The sequence below is a fragment of the Odocoileus virginianus genome, chromosome X, assembly GCF_023699985.2.
Source record: "Odocoileus virginianus isolate 20LAN1187 ecotype Illinois chromosome X, Ovbor_1.2, whole genome shotgun sequence".
Taxonomy (NCBI): Eukaryota; Metazoa; Chordata; class Mammalia; order Artiodactyla; family Cervidae; genus Odocoileus; species Odocoileus virginianus.
Genome location: NC_069708.1, coordinates 8,294,141 through 8,308,489, shown reverse-complemented (window position 1 = coordinate 8,308,489; position 14,349 = coordinate 8,294,141). Strand labels below are relative to the sequence as shown.

At 36.1% G+C, this 14,349-nt stretch overlaps 1 protein-coding gene across 7 annotated transcripts in view; it reads left to right on the top strand.

The window, feature by feature from the left end:
* The window catches only part of DMD (dystrophin), a 2,261,655-nt gene that overhangs the window by 501,469 nt on the left and 1,745,837 nt on the right, over positions 1-14,349 (top strand). For all 7 annotated transcript variants that reach the window (XM_070462101.1, XM_070462106.1, XM_070462102.1 and 4 more), the window contains exons 3-4: positions 7,870-7,962; positions 9,361-9,438. In XM_070462101.1, the coding sequence (XP_070318202.1) occupies positions 7,870-7,962; positions 9,361-9,438 (171 nt within the window). The remainder of the gene's footprint in view (positions 1-7,869; positions 7,963-9,360; positions 9,439-14,349) is intronic.

The window sequence follows — 14,349 nt, the reverse complement described above, 5'->3', positions numbered from 1 at the left end:
GCTGCTATTTAAAGTTTTAATGTGCAATCTGGTTGAATCTCTTCTTGTGTACTTGATAGTATAACATACACATTGGGTCCTAGTGATTATGTTTTATAACGAGTTACTGCCAAATAACATTTTATAACTGGAGAGAGTGTAAAAGTATTATCTAACTTAGCTCTTGAGCACTTGTATAACTCCAAGGAATAACTTAATTTTTTAAAACATTATCTTTGTAGCTCAGATTTTAGTGCTATTTCTGGTACATAGAAGTTTAAAGGGATCTGATGCTGAGGAATAATGAATAATATATGTTAAGTTTCATTCATTAAAGCCCACTAAACATTCCAGTACTTTGAGACCCCTATTAGGGGAGAGAGAGTGTTCCAGTGATACATTTGAGTCTTTAAAACAACATTACCAGAGAGAGAAATAATATTTGAGGAAGACCACTGGGGCCTTCACTTATTTTCTGACATGGGCATCCGTGACAGTGATCCTATGGATCAAGAGAACCGTTTCCTCCTGTCTGGGGAATGTTGAATGTGTCTTTGGTTTATCCTTCCGGGTCTACTCTCTGCCTTTTTCTTCTCTGGGCGGGGGAGGGGTTGATTTCTATGGATGATATCAGCAGACTTCCTTGTCCTCTGGCTTCCAGTTGGATTTAGCTCTTGGGAGCATTTACAGGAGATAAGAGGAAGAGAGGAAAGAAATATCAGGGCTTTTATTTATCACAGGATAGCTGCATTCATCACCCAAATATCAGAGCTTCTGTCAGGTGACCCTGTCACTACTCTCTCTGTTCAGGAGCTAGTAACCAGTCTCTTTCTGTTCATTCTTTTGTATCTAGGAGTGATAATTACACTTCTTTATTACCTGTTTTGGTGGTTTCTTTCTACCCTGCCCTCATCTTTGTAAATTGTCCCTTATTAATTCTCTTCAAGTTATCGAAGTCATGCTAGGATCCGGGCACCCTCAAAGGAGAGTCCTACTTTATTTCCAGGTGATTTCATTCAACAAAAGAGGGGAAATATGAAATGTGATTAGGTTTTATGGAGCATCTCCTATACCAGAAAATGTGTCAGATACCTTATAGTTGTTCAGTTGCATCCAACTCTTTGCAACCACATGGGCTGCAGCATGCTAGGCTTTCCTGTCCTTCACTATCTCCTGGAGTTTGCTCAAACTCATGTCCACTGAGTCTGTGATGCCATCCAACCATCTCATCCTCTGTCATCCCCTTCTCCTCCTGCTTTCAGTCTTTGCCAGCATCAGGGTCTTTTCCAGTGAGTTGTCTCTTTGTATAAAGTGACCAAAGTATTGGAGCTTTAGCTTCAGTATCAGTCTTTCCAGTGAATATTCAGGGTTGATTTCCTTTAGGATTGACTGGTTTGATCTCCTTGCAGTCCAAGGGACTCTTCAGAGTCTTCTCCAGCACCACGGTTATACTTATTAATTCATTTAATCCCCACACTAATACTTTGAAGTTGACCACTTCTGTTACTTAGAGCTGAAAGTTCGAAGGAGAATTTAGAAAATATGGATTATTAAGGTTAAACAATTTGGCATAAAGTCATGATGCTATCCATTCATGAGGCTATCTAAGTACATCTTAGAACACAACTCTATCCCCCATGCATCTAAATCTTTACAGCATCATCACAAATTAGGTAGTAGTACATCCTTGTTTTACAGATGATAAAACGTAAGACACAAAGAGATTGTTACATGCTCATATCACACACATGAAATATGGTGCAGCTGAGATTTGAACCATGGCATTCTGGATGTAGAGAGAATATTCTTACTTGTTGTATTATAGCACTATGCTTTGTAAAACATACTTCATCATTACAACTTCTTTCTTTCCAAATTCTGTCTGCTGAAAGCTTATGTCTTTCAATTATTGGTTTTCTAAAATGAGACAACTAAATCAGCATTATTCTTCTGTTTATAGGAGACTCCTTTCAAGGCTAAACTGATCTGTGGTATTAAAAGTTAGTACAGCTACCATTCTTGGAAGGGCTAGTATACAGAAGTGGCTATGAGAAATCTCTGAGGGTGCTGGTCATATTCTTTTTCTCCATGGAGGTTCTGATAATATGAATGTGTTCAGTTTGTATAGATTCACTGAGCTAACACTTACATGTGAACTTTCCTGTGTTTATATTGTGTGCACATTGTGCTCAGTCAGTCATGTCCGAGTTTTTCTGACCCCATAGACTGTAGCCTGCCAGACTCCTCTGTCCTTGGTATTTCCCAGGCAAGGTACTAGCGTGGGTTGCCATTTCCTACTCCAGGGGATCTTCCCCACCCAGGGATTGAATCCGTGTCTCTTGCTTGGCGGGTGGATTCTTTACCACTGTGCCACCTGGGAAGCCTCTATGTATATTATACCTCAATAAAATTATCTTATAAAATACTCTTGACAACTTATGCTTACAATGGATTGCATTATTTTTTATCAAGAACTGGTCAACAGGTTTTACCAATAAGTTTGGAATCAGTTTTGCCCTCCTTTTTGGTGTTCTCTTGCTCTTTATGTTTCTAATAGCTAAAGATTCAGAATCACAGAGAAGTATCTTGATTTTCTCAGCAACAGAGATGTCCAGAGGCTGACTTTTATGTAAGCAGAAGGCCATGTTAAATTATTCCTTGCCTCTTTACCTTTTATTGGAACATGCTGTTGAATTATCTGTATTTACTGGTTAAAAGACTGACACAGCTCTGAAGAGTCAGAAGCTATTGAAATAATTTTTAATTCATTTCTATCTTTCTCACTTTTTTACTTTGATTTTTTTTGCTGTGTTTATTCCACTTACCAATAAACCTGAGTTTTTTTTAACATTGTCTGTACATTGTATATGTATAAATATATAAAAAATTATATAAATACAGAAGTTCTGTCATCCTGACCATGATCTGGAAGGACTGCTATCCCATTTTATGGTCCTTTCATCTTGATATTTGGGTTAGCAAGGAAGACAAAAATAAGTGAAGATAGGAAATTTCTAAGTAATACCAAAATTTACTTTTTAAAGAAAATATTAGTCATGAAAGCAATTGAAGATAGAGAGCCACAGGGTCATTATGGCCCAAGGCAGTTAATGTTTTATGTGTTTTATAAGATTATTTTCAGACACTTGAAAAGAAAGCCATTAAACACAGGGGTTTTAAAGAAAACTACTGTTTGGGTGATGTGTCACTTGCAACAAAAAGACATGGCAGATGTCTCTCATAGAAGATGAAAAGGAAAGAAAACAAAAGACTTAATTAAAAGTGACCAAAGGGGAAAAAACACTAAAGTAAGATAAAGAACTTGAAGGCTCTGAGTATTCCCCCTGTCCATCCACATTTACTAGTATTAGTAATTGAATATGGAGGGGCATCTAAGATAAAATAGAATGCATTGTATGTGAGCTCTGTATTTTCTGGTGGATTCAATAGTTAACCATAATTGAATTTATTTCTTCTATTTTGCCGAAGAAGGAGAAGTCAAGGAATAATAGACTAAAACAAAACAAAACAAAAACATCATCCTATCTTTCCTGTGTGCCTAATATTTGCCAAGTCTGTATAGCACACCTATACTGTTTCACTTAAGCCTCAGAAACTTAAGACTCTGATGTGGTATTATTTCAATCCCCATTTTACTATTGAATAGATTGTCCCTCAGAAAGACTAAGTCGCTTGCCTCAGACAGTGAAGCTGGTAAGACTTGGGTTCAAAAAAATTAACTATTTCTGTCTCAGAAATGTGTGCAATTTTGCTACATCATACCTGTAATGCTATGGAATGAGGCATTGGATTTAAGAAAGAAGAGAAAACCATTCAAGAGAAAAGACATGTTTTGGGTTCCTCAGGGTAGGCATAGTCCAGGAGGAATAAGGCTGAGCACCTGAACATCCATGCAGTTACAGGCTAAATATTGTACATTTCTTTGAACATCACTTTAATTAGACCATAGGAGGGGAAATTTCAATCAAAGTGCTTGAAATTACTTTTAAGTTCAACATGCATTAAGTGAGGAAGATGAAATCTCCATGAATCCTTAACGTAAAACATATGCTTTCATAAGAAATTTTGAACCTGCAGTCACTATATACTTTTCACTGCTAGGCTCTGAGATAAATACATTCAGTCTTATCTGCTGGAAGGATGCTTTAGTGGAACATTCTGAGAAGCACTCTATTAGAGATCATGGTGGCTATAACAAATATAAATTGGCTTTCTATTGTCATACTTTAATATATCACTGATTGCATGAGTTTGAATATTATATATATCAGGAACTATCTTTTTCTCTATCACCTCACTGCTTTCTAGGTGCCCCAATGAGATGTGCCTGGAGGCCTCTGATTAGTCCTTGCCTCCCTTTCTGTTTTGTTTGATTCCAGTTTAAAAGGGAAAATTATAAAATACCTGGTCCTTGTGTATAAACTTGTATCAAAGCAAGATGCTATTTGCCTTGCTGATCTTCGTCTCGGCTCCTTGTCCAAAAGCATAATCTTTCTACTCTTTGTATCTTGGATGCTAGGTGATTCTTACAACTTTGAGGTTCATGTTTTATTCTTTGCCCCAAGACTTAGACCTTTTCAATTTCCTGCCATTCTTCTTGAATGAACATTTTGCAACCTGCATCCTTCCTGGTTTGACATACTTTATTATCTATCAGTTTATCTGTCTATCTAGATACATACATTTTATTAAGAATAAGTATTTCTGTCAACTAACTATATTTAATTTACTTCAAAACCTCACACATTTCACTGTGCAATTTTGTTTTTGTCAATAAATTTAAAAGTCACACACTTCTCAAGAGGAAAATTTGCTCCTAGAAAAAAAAAAAAAAAGAACATTTTCAAGGTATTATAGACCTTTAACCAATATGAAAATAAAATCTTAATATTCCTCACCACCACTGCAAAGTTACTCTGGATTATATATGAGATCTTTGACAGGTTCATTTTCTTTGCTTATTAGTAGAAGGCTTCCTTTAATATTTCATGAAAATGGCATTGTTGTTTCAATATTTACCTGTACGTTATGTATAGTAAAAGTACTTTTTAAATGTTCTAGTGGCATAGTGTTTTGTGGTCTCTTTTTCGCTGCAATTTTATTTATATGTAAATATTTCTTTACATTAATATATATATATATATATATATATATATATATATATATACATTTTGGTTGTGTCGGGTCTGAGTTCCAGCACATAGGATCTCCGCTGAAACATCCACACTGTGTTGCTGCGGCTTGTGGGCTTAGCATTTGCTTCACATGGGCTTAGTTGCCCCGTGGCATGAGATCTTAGTTCCCCAACCAAGACTGAACCCATGTCCCCTGCGTTGGAAGGCAGATTCTTGACCTCTGGACCATCAGGGAAGTCCCTGCCCTGGAGTTTTAAATCAGACTGGGATGGGGAGTACATGTAAATCCATGGCTAATTCATATCAATGTATAACAAAAACTACTGTAATGATGTAAAGTAATTAGCCTCCAACTAATAAAAAAAAAAAAATAAAAAAAAAAAATAAAAAAAAAAAAAAAAGAACTATTTGAGCAGAATTTCAAAAGAATGACTTGTGGTTATCTTCGTCAAAGCACATATGTGGCTCAGTTCCCAAAGCTGAGTATGGAGGGACTGGTAGACTTTTTGCAGTGGTCAGTGGTCAGTCTCATTAAGTGACATACCTGGACACTGACAGGACTTGTCTTGGACATGGCTACCTGGCTGTAGGGAGATCCTGAATCCTCTGTCTTCAATCTTAGAAGCTTCAGAGATGTCTTTTGACTGGAAACCAGGGTTCTTCTTAGCTGTGTGAAATCTGAAGTTTGTGTGTGATTGAAGGAGTGGATAAGGAAAGGCCAATCACCCAAAGGCTAATGTTAGACCCATCATGTGACATTGTGAGGAAAGTATTCCCTGATCCTCAGACTATGGGAATTCCCTTGGTTATGTGCTCCTGAGTTTCTTTTACTTCTCCTCCATAGCATTACCTTTTAGAAATATTTGTTTTCCCTGCTCAACTCAAAGTTCCATGAAGATGGGGGTCATATCCAACTGATTTACTAGTGTATGCTCTAGCACCTAGTCCGGGTTTATTGTCAATAAACATCTGTCATTGATAAATTAGGGCTTTCTTTTTTTTTTTTCCATTTATTTTTATTAGTTGGAGGCTAATTACTTTACATCATTACAGTAGTTTTTGTCATACATTGAAATGAATTAGCCATGGATTTACATGTATTCCCCATCCCAGTCCCCCGTCCCACCTCCCTCTCCACCCGATCCCTCTGGGTCTTCCCAGTCCAGCACTGTTTATAATAGCCAGGACATGGAAGCAACCCAGATGCCCATCAGCAGACGAATGGATGAGGAAGCTGTGGTACATATACACCATGGAATATTACTCAGCCATTAAAAAGAATTCATTTGAATCAGTTCTAATGAGATGGATGAAACTGGAGCCCATTATACAGAGCGAAGTAAGCCAGAAAGATAGGGCTTTCTTGATATCTTGGGTTGTGAATGATTTCATATGAAGGGATTGGAGGCTTAAAACCAGAAAAAAATATCTGGGGGCATGACAGAAGAAATAAAATATTTGAAAGATAATCAGATGGAAGGAGGAAAAGGCCAAGTAAGCAGTCTAATAAAATAGAATGAACAGGAGCCCCAGGAATTAGACAGATCTGGGCCAAAAACTTGGTTTTATCATCTTGTTTTGTCACAAAGGGCCATATGTTCAACCTCTGTGTCATCAATAGAATGAGTATACCAATGCTAACCTCACAGAAACGTTACACAAATTATAAATTTAGTGGGATGTTTGTTATGAATAGTTAGCTCTTATGAATAGTTATTCCAAAAATGTTAGATGCTATTTGTGGCTATTTTTTTTTCTGCAATATAATTCCCAAGTATAGAAGTGAGAAAAATAGATGAAAAGCTTTCACTGACTTATCTCACTTAATTTAAATCATATTGTTTTAAAATTTGAGCCATCCAATATGTGACTAGATCATTCTGAGGCAGCATGCAAAATGTATATGCAGAGAATTATGGGTGAAGAATGGTGAACCCTCAATGATTACATATTATATTTCCAAGCATGCTAAATGCTTAAATTTTATGTACCCACCCAAGGCAAATTATTTGTAGTCTTTCTTGGTGTATTTACTTCTCCCCAAACAGCGCCCAGTTCAGTTCAGTTCAGTTCAGTTGCTCAGTCGTGTCCGACTCTTTGCGACCCCGTGAATCACAGCACACCAGGCCTCCCTGTCCATCACCAACTCCCGGAGTTCACTCAAACTCATGCCCATCAAGTCGGTGATGCCATCCAGCCATCTCATCCTCTGTCATCCCCTTCTCCTCCTGCCCCCAATCCCTCCCAGTATCAGGGTCTTTTCCAGTGAGTCAACTCTTTGCATGAAGTGGCCAAAGTACTGGGAGTTTCAGCTTCAGCATCAGTCCGTCCAATGAACACCCAGGACTGATCTCCTTTAGGATGGACTGGGTGGATCTCCTTGCAGTCCAAGGGACTCTCAAGAGTCAAACAGTGCCCAACTGCCTGATAATTTAAACATTTTTTTCTTTCCTTCATAGAATCAGCATTCAAAAAGATGGGTTAATTAGATCCATTAGACTATAAATCTCCAACTCTTGCTATTGAGAGAAATATTTAATAAGTTTGGCTGAATAATGATTTATTGTTTTTTGTTTTTTACTGGGAAGTTCTCTTTTCATCCATCACCATTGGCAGATTAAGCATTAGACTCATTAAATATTCTTCAACATAGCTTTAAATTTTAAAAGGCATAATCATAGAAATGGATACCTGGAAGCATGCTTTATATAATTGGGTGTATTTCTTATTTCAGTTCGGGAAGCAGCACATAGAAAACCTCTTCAGTGACCTACAGGATGGGAGACGCCTCCTAGACCTTCTTGAAGGCCTGACAGGGCAAAAACTGGTATGTGACTTAAAATATTTGTAAGAGCTTCACATTAACCTCAGAAGAATTTCAGACCAGAAACAAACTCATCATAATTTTATGAGATCTAGTAAACTTCATTAATTTACTAATTACTGATTTAGGTAGCAATATAGGACCTATTTCTGAATAAAACAACCTTGCAATATTATTTTTACTTTGGCATGTTCTATCATATGCAGAACAAGAAGGTGAAATTTGCAGTGATAGATATTATTCTCTACTATTATTTGGTATCTTTATTACTGAATATATTTTAATAAGGCTTTTATACCTAATGACCTTTTAAGTTTAACTGTTTTTAGTCTTTTTTCTTTTCATCTTCCAGTTTATTAAAATATAATTGACATATAGCACTGTACATATTTAAAGTATACAGCATAATAATTTGACTTACATACTTACATCATGAAATGATTATCATGAGTTTAATGATTGTCCATCATATCATATAGATGAACTTAAAGAAGTAGGAAAATTCTATTTTTCCTTTTCCTTGTGACAAGAACTCTTAGGCTATAAGAACACTTAACATGAAATATGGAAAATGGGGAGTTACTGTTCAACAGATGTAGAGTTTCAATCATGCAAGATGAATCAATTCCAGAGATTCACTGTACAATATTGTGCCTATAGTTAATGCTGTTATATTGTGCAGTTAAAATTGTTTTAGGATGGTAGATCTCACTTAGGAGTAAATACTGCAGGCATCACAATGGCAGACTTTCTAAACCTCCACAACTGAATGAGTTAATTCATATATTGTAATACAATATATTACACATATATATATTGCATATTACATAATTGTAAACACTATACATATGTTAGTTTAAAAATTATAGGGCAAGGTAAGACTTTGGGAATTGAGGGTAAGGTTTAAAGAACTGAAGATGATTGAGGTTTTGAGCTTCAGTGACTAAGACAATTAAGGTAATATTGACAGAAATAGTTTCCTTTAAGCCCATTTGGCATTATAGAATTTTGCTAGGCTCAAATCTCTTTTAAACTTTCCTAAAAATTGTGGGAATTAACTCATTTATATTCCTAGAAAATGTCTGTATGCATGCTAATGTTTCTCACGGTGGTCATTCAACTGGACTGTAGAATGAAGGAGAGATTACCAAAATTGCTTCTGCGACAGGAAAAAAATGTTATCAGTTTTCTTGAGGAGTGGTTGATTCATGCTAAGAAACTCCTATGACAAGGGCAATTAACCCAAAGCACTTAAATTCATTATATTAATGCCTCACAGCCTGTGATCATTTAAACGATTCCAACTGAAAAGTGAAATGTAGAAATTGTTTTCTACATTGTTTCTGGTAGATTGTCCTTCTCTCCTCCTGGGCAGTCAACATATTTTCATTTTGTTTTCAGCCAAAAGAAAAAGGATCCACAAGAGTTCATGCCCTGAACAATGTCAACAAGGCACTGCAAGTCTTGCAGAAAAATAATGTAAGTGGAGCCCTGGACAGAGTCTGAATACCATGAGACAGCATGCTTAATGCTTGAGTGACGGCTTTGGTCCCAAATACAGAGAAAGCATTTCGGGTTCTGTTGAAATTCAAAGCAGTTAATAAGAGCATGTGTTCAAGTTCACGTGCATCTGCTTGTGGCTGATGTGATACAGGAAGTAAGTGTATGCAGCCATAGGGGGCAGGGAAGGTTATGAACCACACCTGGTTGGCCACTCTGTCTTGTTTTTAGATTTTACATGATGAGGTTATATTTGGTGGACAGATAAAGTCCTGTAGTAAACTTATCTCCTTACAGCAGTGTTTCTGTGCAGCAAATGGCTTTTACTCAGCAATTCTTATTTTTTATGAATAAAGTGTATTCACACATGATGATGATTAAGTTTGTTTGAATTAAGCCAGTGTTTCTTAGATGGCACATCCAAGTATGAAAGTTACACAGAAAAAATCAGCATTTCACCTTGTCATAAGAGTTGCAAATTTGTTTTCTATTCCTGTATCTGATTTGATTTAACTAGGAGAAAATAGATGTGTGGTATTAGAAAAAGTCAACAATCATATCTAAACAAGTGTGTAGATGAAAGCTCTCCTTGTCTCCTCAGGATGACTTTGAGATTCCTCTCCCTCTCATGACATTGGAGGCAGCCCTCCTTTCTTATTAAATTTCCACAATCTTTCTAATTGACCAATATATTTACCAGGCATTTTTGGTAGCTTCCTAATTACATTATGTCTCTCTTTCAAGGATAAATCCAAATAATTGATCGCATACTCTTAAAATAACCATACTGAAAGATTAGCAATGTATACTCCCCCAAACATTGCTTAGCTCATCTGGCAGGGAGAGGATGTCTCTCTGGAAATAGAAGTGAAGGTGGTGTAGCAACTGGTCCATTTTTATGAAAGGTTATATTTAACCTATAAAAGTTATTTTATAGAAACACTGTATACTGTTTATTATTTTCCTGCAGTGATTAGCTATTTTCAAATTTTCTTCAGGAAAATAAGATAGTCTGTGGAATGTTTTGCTTTGTATGAGTCCTATTGTTGTTGAGTTGCTAAGTCCTGTCTAACTCTTTTGCAACCCCATGGACTGTAGCCCATCAGGCTCCTCTGTCCATGGGATTTCCCAGGCAAGAATGCTGGAGTGGATTCCTCCATTTCCTTCTCCAGGGGATCTTCCCCACCCAGGGATGGAACCTGTATTCCCTGCATTGGCAGGCAGATTCTTCACCATCTGAGCCATAGTAGATTTCCAATGTTGTGTTAATTTTAGTTGTATAGCAGTATGATTCTGTTATAAATATATATATATATTTTCCATATTTTTATCCATTACGATTTATCACAGGATATTGAATATAATTCCCTGTGCTATTTCATCAGGTGGGATCTTGTTATTTATCCATTCTGTCTACAATAGTTTGCCTCTGCTAATCTCAATTCCCAATCCTTCCCTCCCCCACCCGTCCTCCTGATGGCAACCACAAGTCTGCTCTCTATGTCTGTGAGTCTGTTTTGGTTCATAGATATGTTCACGAGTCATATTTTAGATTCACATGTAAATGATATCCTATGGCACTTGTCTTTCTTTTTCCGCCTTTGCTTAGTATGATAGTCTCTCAGTCCACCCATGTTGCTGCACATGACATCATTTCATCCTGTAGAACATTTTGAAAGATCATTATCATTTAAAGCAAGAAAATGTTTTAACAATATTGGGAACTTAAAGAAAATGTCTTTTTTAAGTATCAATTCTTTGTATTCTATTACAAAGTATGAAACCAGTTTATTACCATATGTAAAATAGATGACCAGTGCAAGTTTGATGCATGAAGCAGGGCACTCAAAGCTGGTTCAGTTCAGTTCAGTTCAGTCGCTCAGTCGTGTCCGACTCTTTGCGACCCCATGGACTGCAGCACGCCAGGCCTCCTTGTCCATCGCCGACTCCCAGAGTTTACACAAACTCATATCCATTGAGTCAGTGATGCCATCCAGCCATCTCATCCTCTGTCGTCCCCTTCTCCTCCTGCCCTCAATCTTTCCCAGCATCAGGGTCTTTTCCATTGAGTCAGTTCGTCTCATCAGGTGGCCCAAGTATTGGAGTTTCAGCCTCAGCATCAGTCCTTCCAGTGAATATTCAGGGCTGATTTCCTTTAAGATGGACTGGTTGGATCTCCTTGCAGTCCAAGGGACTCTCAAGAGTCTTCTCCAACACCACAATTCAAAAGCATCAATTCTTGGATGCTCCTCTTTCTTTATAGTCCAACTCTCACATCCATACATGACTACTGGAAAAACAATAGCTTTACTAGATGGACCTTTGTTGGCAAAGTAATGTCTCTACTTTTGAATATGCTGTCTAGTTTGGTCATAAATTTTCTTCCAAGGAACAGGCGTCTTTCAATTTCATGGCTGCAGTCGCCATCTGCAGTGATCCTGGACCTCCCAAAAAAATAGTCTGTCACTGTTTCCACTGTTTCCCCATCTATTTGCCATGAAGTGATGGGACCAGATACCATGATCTTAGTTTTCTGAATGTTGAGCTTTAAGCCAACCTTTTCACTCTCCTCTTTCACTTTCACCAAGAGGCTCTTTAGTTCTTCCCTTTCTGCCATAAGGATGGTGTCATCTGCATATCTCTGAGGATAACCCAGAAGGATGGGGTGGGGAGGGAGGTGGGAGAGGGGTTCAGTATGGTGGGACACAAGTACACCCATAGCTGGTTTATATCAATATGGCAAAAACTACCATAATATTGTAAAATAATTAGCCTCCAATTAAAATAAATACATTCATTTAAAAAAAAGAGCAAGGAAAACAGCAGAAAATTCAAAGAATTATTAGATTTAATCTAGCTGAAGAAATTGATCTCTTCCTAGTAAAAGAATGTCATATTAAAACATAAGCTGTTGGATCTCCTCTAAGGTAGTGGATTAACGTAGCCATAGATTTTTTTTTTTTTTGTAAAAGTTTTGTTTTTCACATACTGATTATATATTGTAAATCTGTTGGGGTTCTATACATATTATAATTATTAAGGTCACAATTTTCAATATAGGACCAGAAGAAATTCTAGCAATAAAATAGAAAAACAATAAAATAAAATCTCTGTGACTTTGAGAATAACCAATTATTTCTTAGGTGTGAAGCCCAAGGTATGATTCAAAAACCGAAAAAAGTTAACTTGAACTTCATCAAAAGTATGAATTGTTCTTATATATGGATATGAGTCCTTTGGATTAAAATTCTAACTCACTTTATGTTTTGATAAAGAGCAGTCCTTTATTTTAATGTAGTTCATTTTTATAAATTTCCACTTTATAATTGTGTGTTCTATTTATGAAATATTTCCCTATCAAAAGACATGATGGTATTGTCTTTTGTCATTATCCGTATGAGCTTTATTTTACCATCTGGATTTGGATCTATATTTCACCTGGAAATCATTATTATGTATGGTAAGGGGAATGGGTTAAAATTCAGGTTATTTTTTTTTTTACTTAGAATCTAAATGACAATATCATTCGTTAAAAAGAATGTTGCTTGCCTATTGTTCTCCAGTACTAAGTATATAAATTTTTTTTCAGTACATACGTAATTTCACTTCTGGGCTTAAAATCACTTCTATGCATCATTAATACCATGCCATGTGCAATACTGTAGTTTTTTAAAATTATTCTTTAACAGATTTATTGAAATATAATTTACAAAAATTATATAGATTTAAGTTGTACATCTTGATTATTTTTAGGATCTTACTTAATCCTGCTGCCTCCAATATCTATTAAGGCATAGTTGACAAATAAAATTTGCATATATTTAAGGTATACAAAGTGAAAATTATTGGATCTTGAGTTTATAGAATTCTATATCCAAAGTATATAATGAATTATATAGATAGGTAATAATAATCTCAGTCACTCAGTCATGTCCAATTCTTTGAAACCCCGTGAACTGTAGCCCACTAGACTTCTCTGCCCATTGATTTTCCAGGCAAGAATACTGGAGTGGGTTGACTTTTCTTACCCCAGGAATTCTTCAGTTTTGTAATACACCTTGTTATCTGGTGAACTGAATTTTACCACTTTTTTTCTTATTCAGTATTTTCTTAGCTATATTGTCCCTTTGTATTTCTGGGTTCATTTTACAATCATCTTTTTTAATTTCCACAGGAACTTTGTTTTGAATACAATCAATACTGAGTTACATGTAGATCAGCTTGGAAAGGATTGACACCTTTACGTTGTTGAGTATATTAGATATACCTATGATTCTTTAAATTTTAGAGAATAAGAAACAAATCCAATGGGAAAAAATGGGCAACAAACTTGAACAGGAACTTCACAAAAGAGGATGTTCAGAAATTCAAAAATAATATGAAAGTTTTATAACCTCAGGAATAATTGGGGAAATTAAAATTTCAATGAGATATTGATACAAACTCACAAAAATGGTTGAAATTAGACTCATAATTCTGAGTGTATATGAGGGTTTGGAATAAATTAATCTCTCACAACTAACTGGTAAAAATGTAATTCAGACAGCCATTGAAAATAGTTTGGCATTATATACTAAATGGAATGAAAATGTGCAATTCTTATGACACAACATTTAATTCCTTAGCATATAACAGAGCTACATTTCTATCTTTGCCAAAAAAATTTATATACATATAATATTTTTATATATATAAAGTGTTCATAACAGCTTCATTTGTAATAGCCAAAATCAGAATGAAAATGAACAAATGATAGTGACACACAGTGGTGGAATTTCATTGCTAAGCTGCATTCAACTCTTGCGACCCCATTTACTATAGCCCACCATGCTCCCCTGTTCATGGGATTTCCCAGGCAAAAATACTGGAGTGGATTGCCATTTCCTTCTT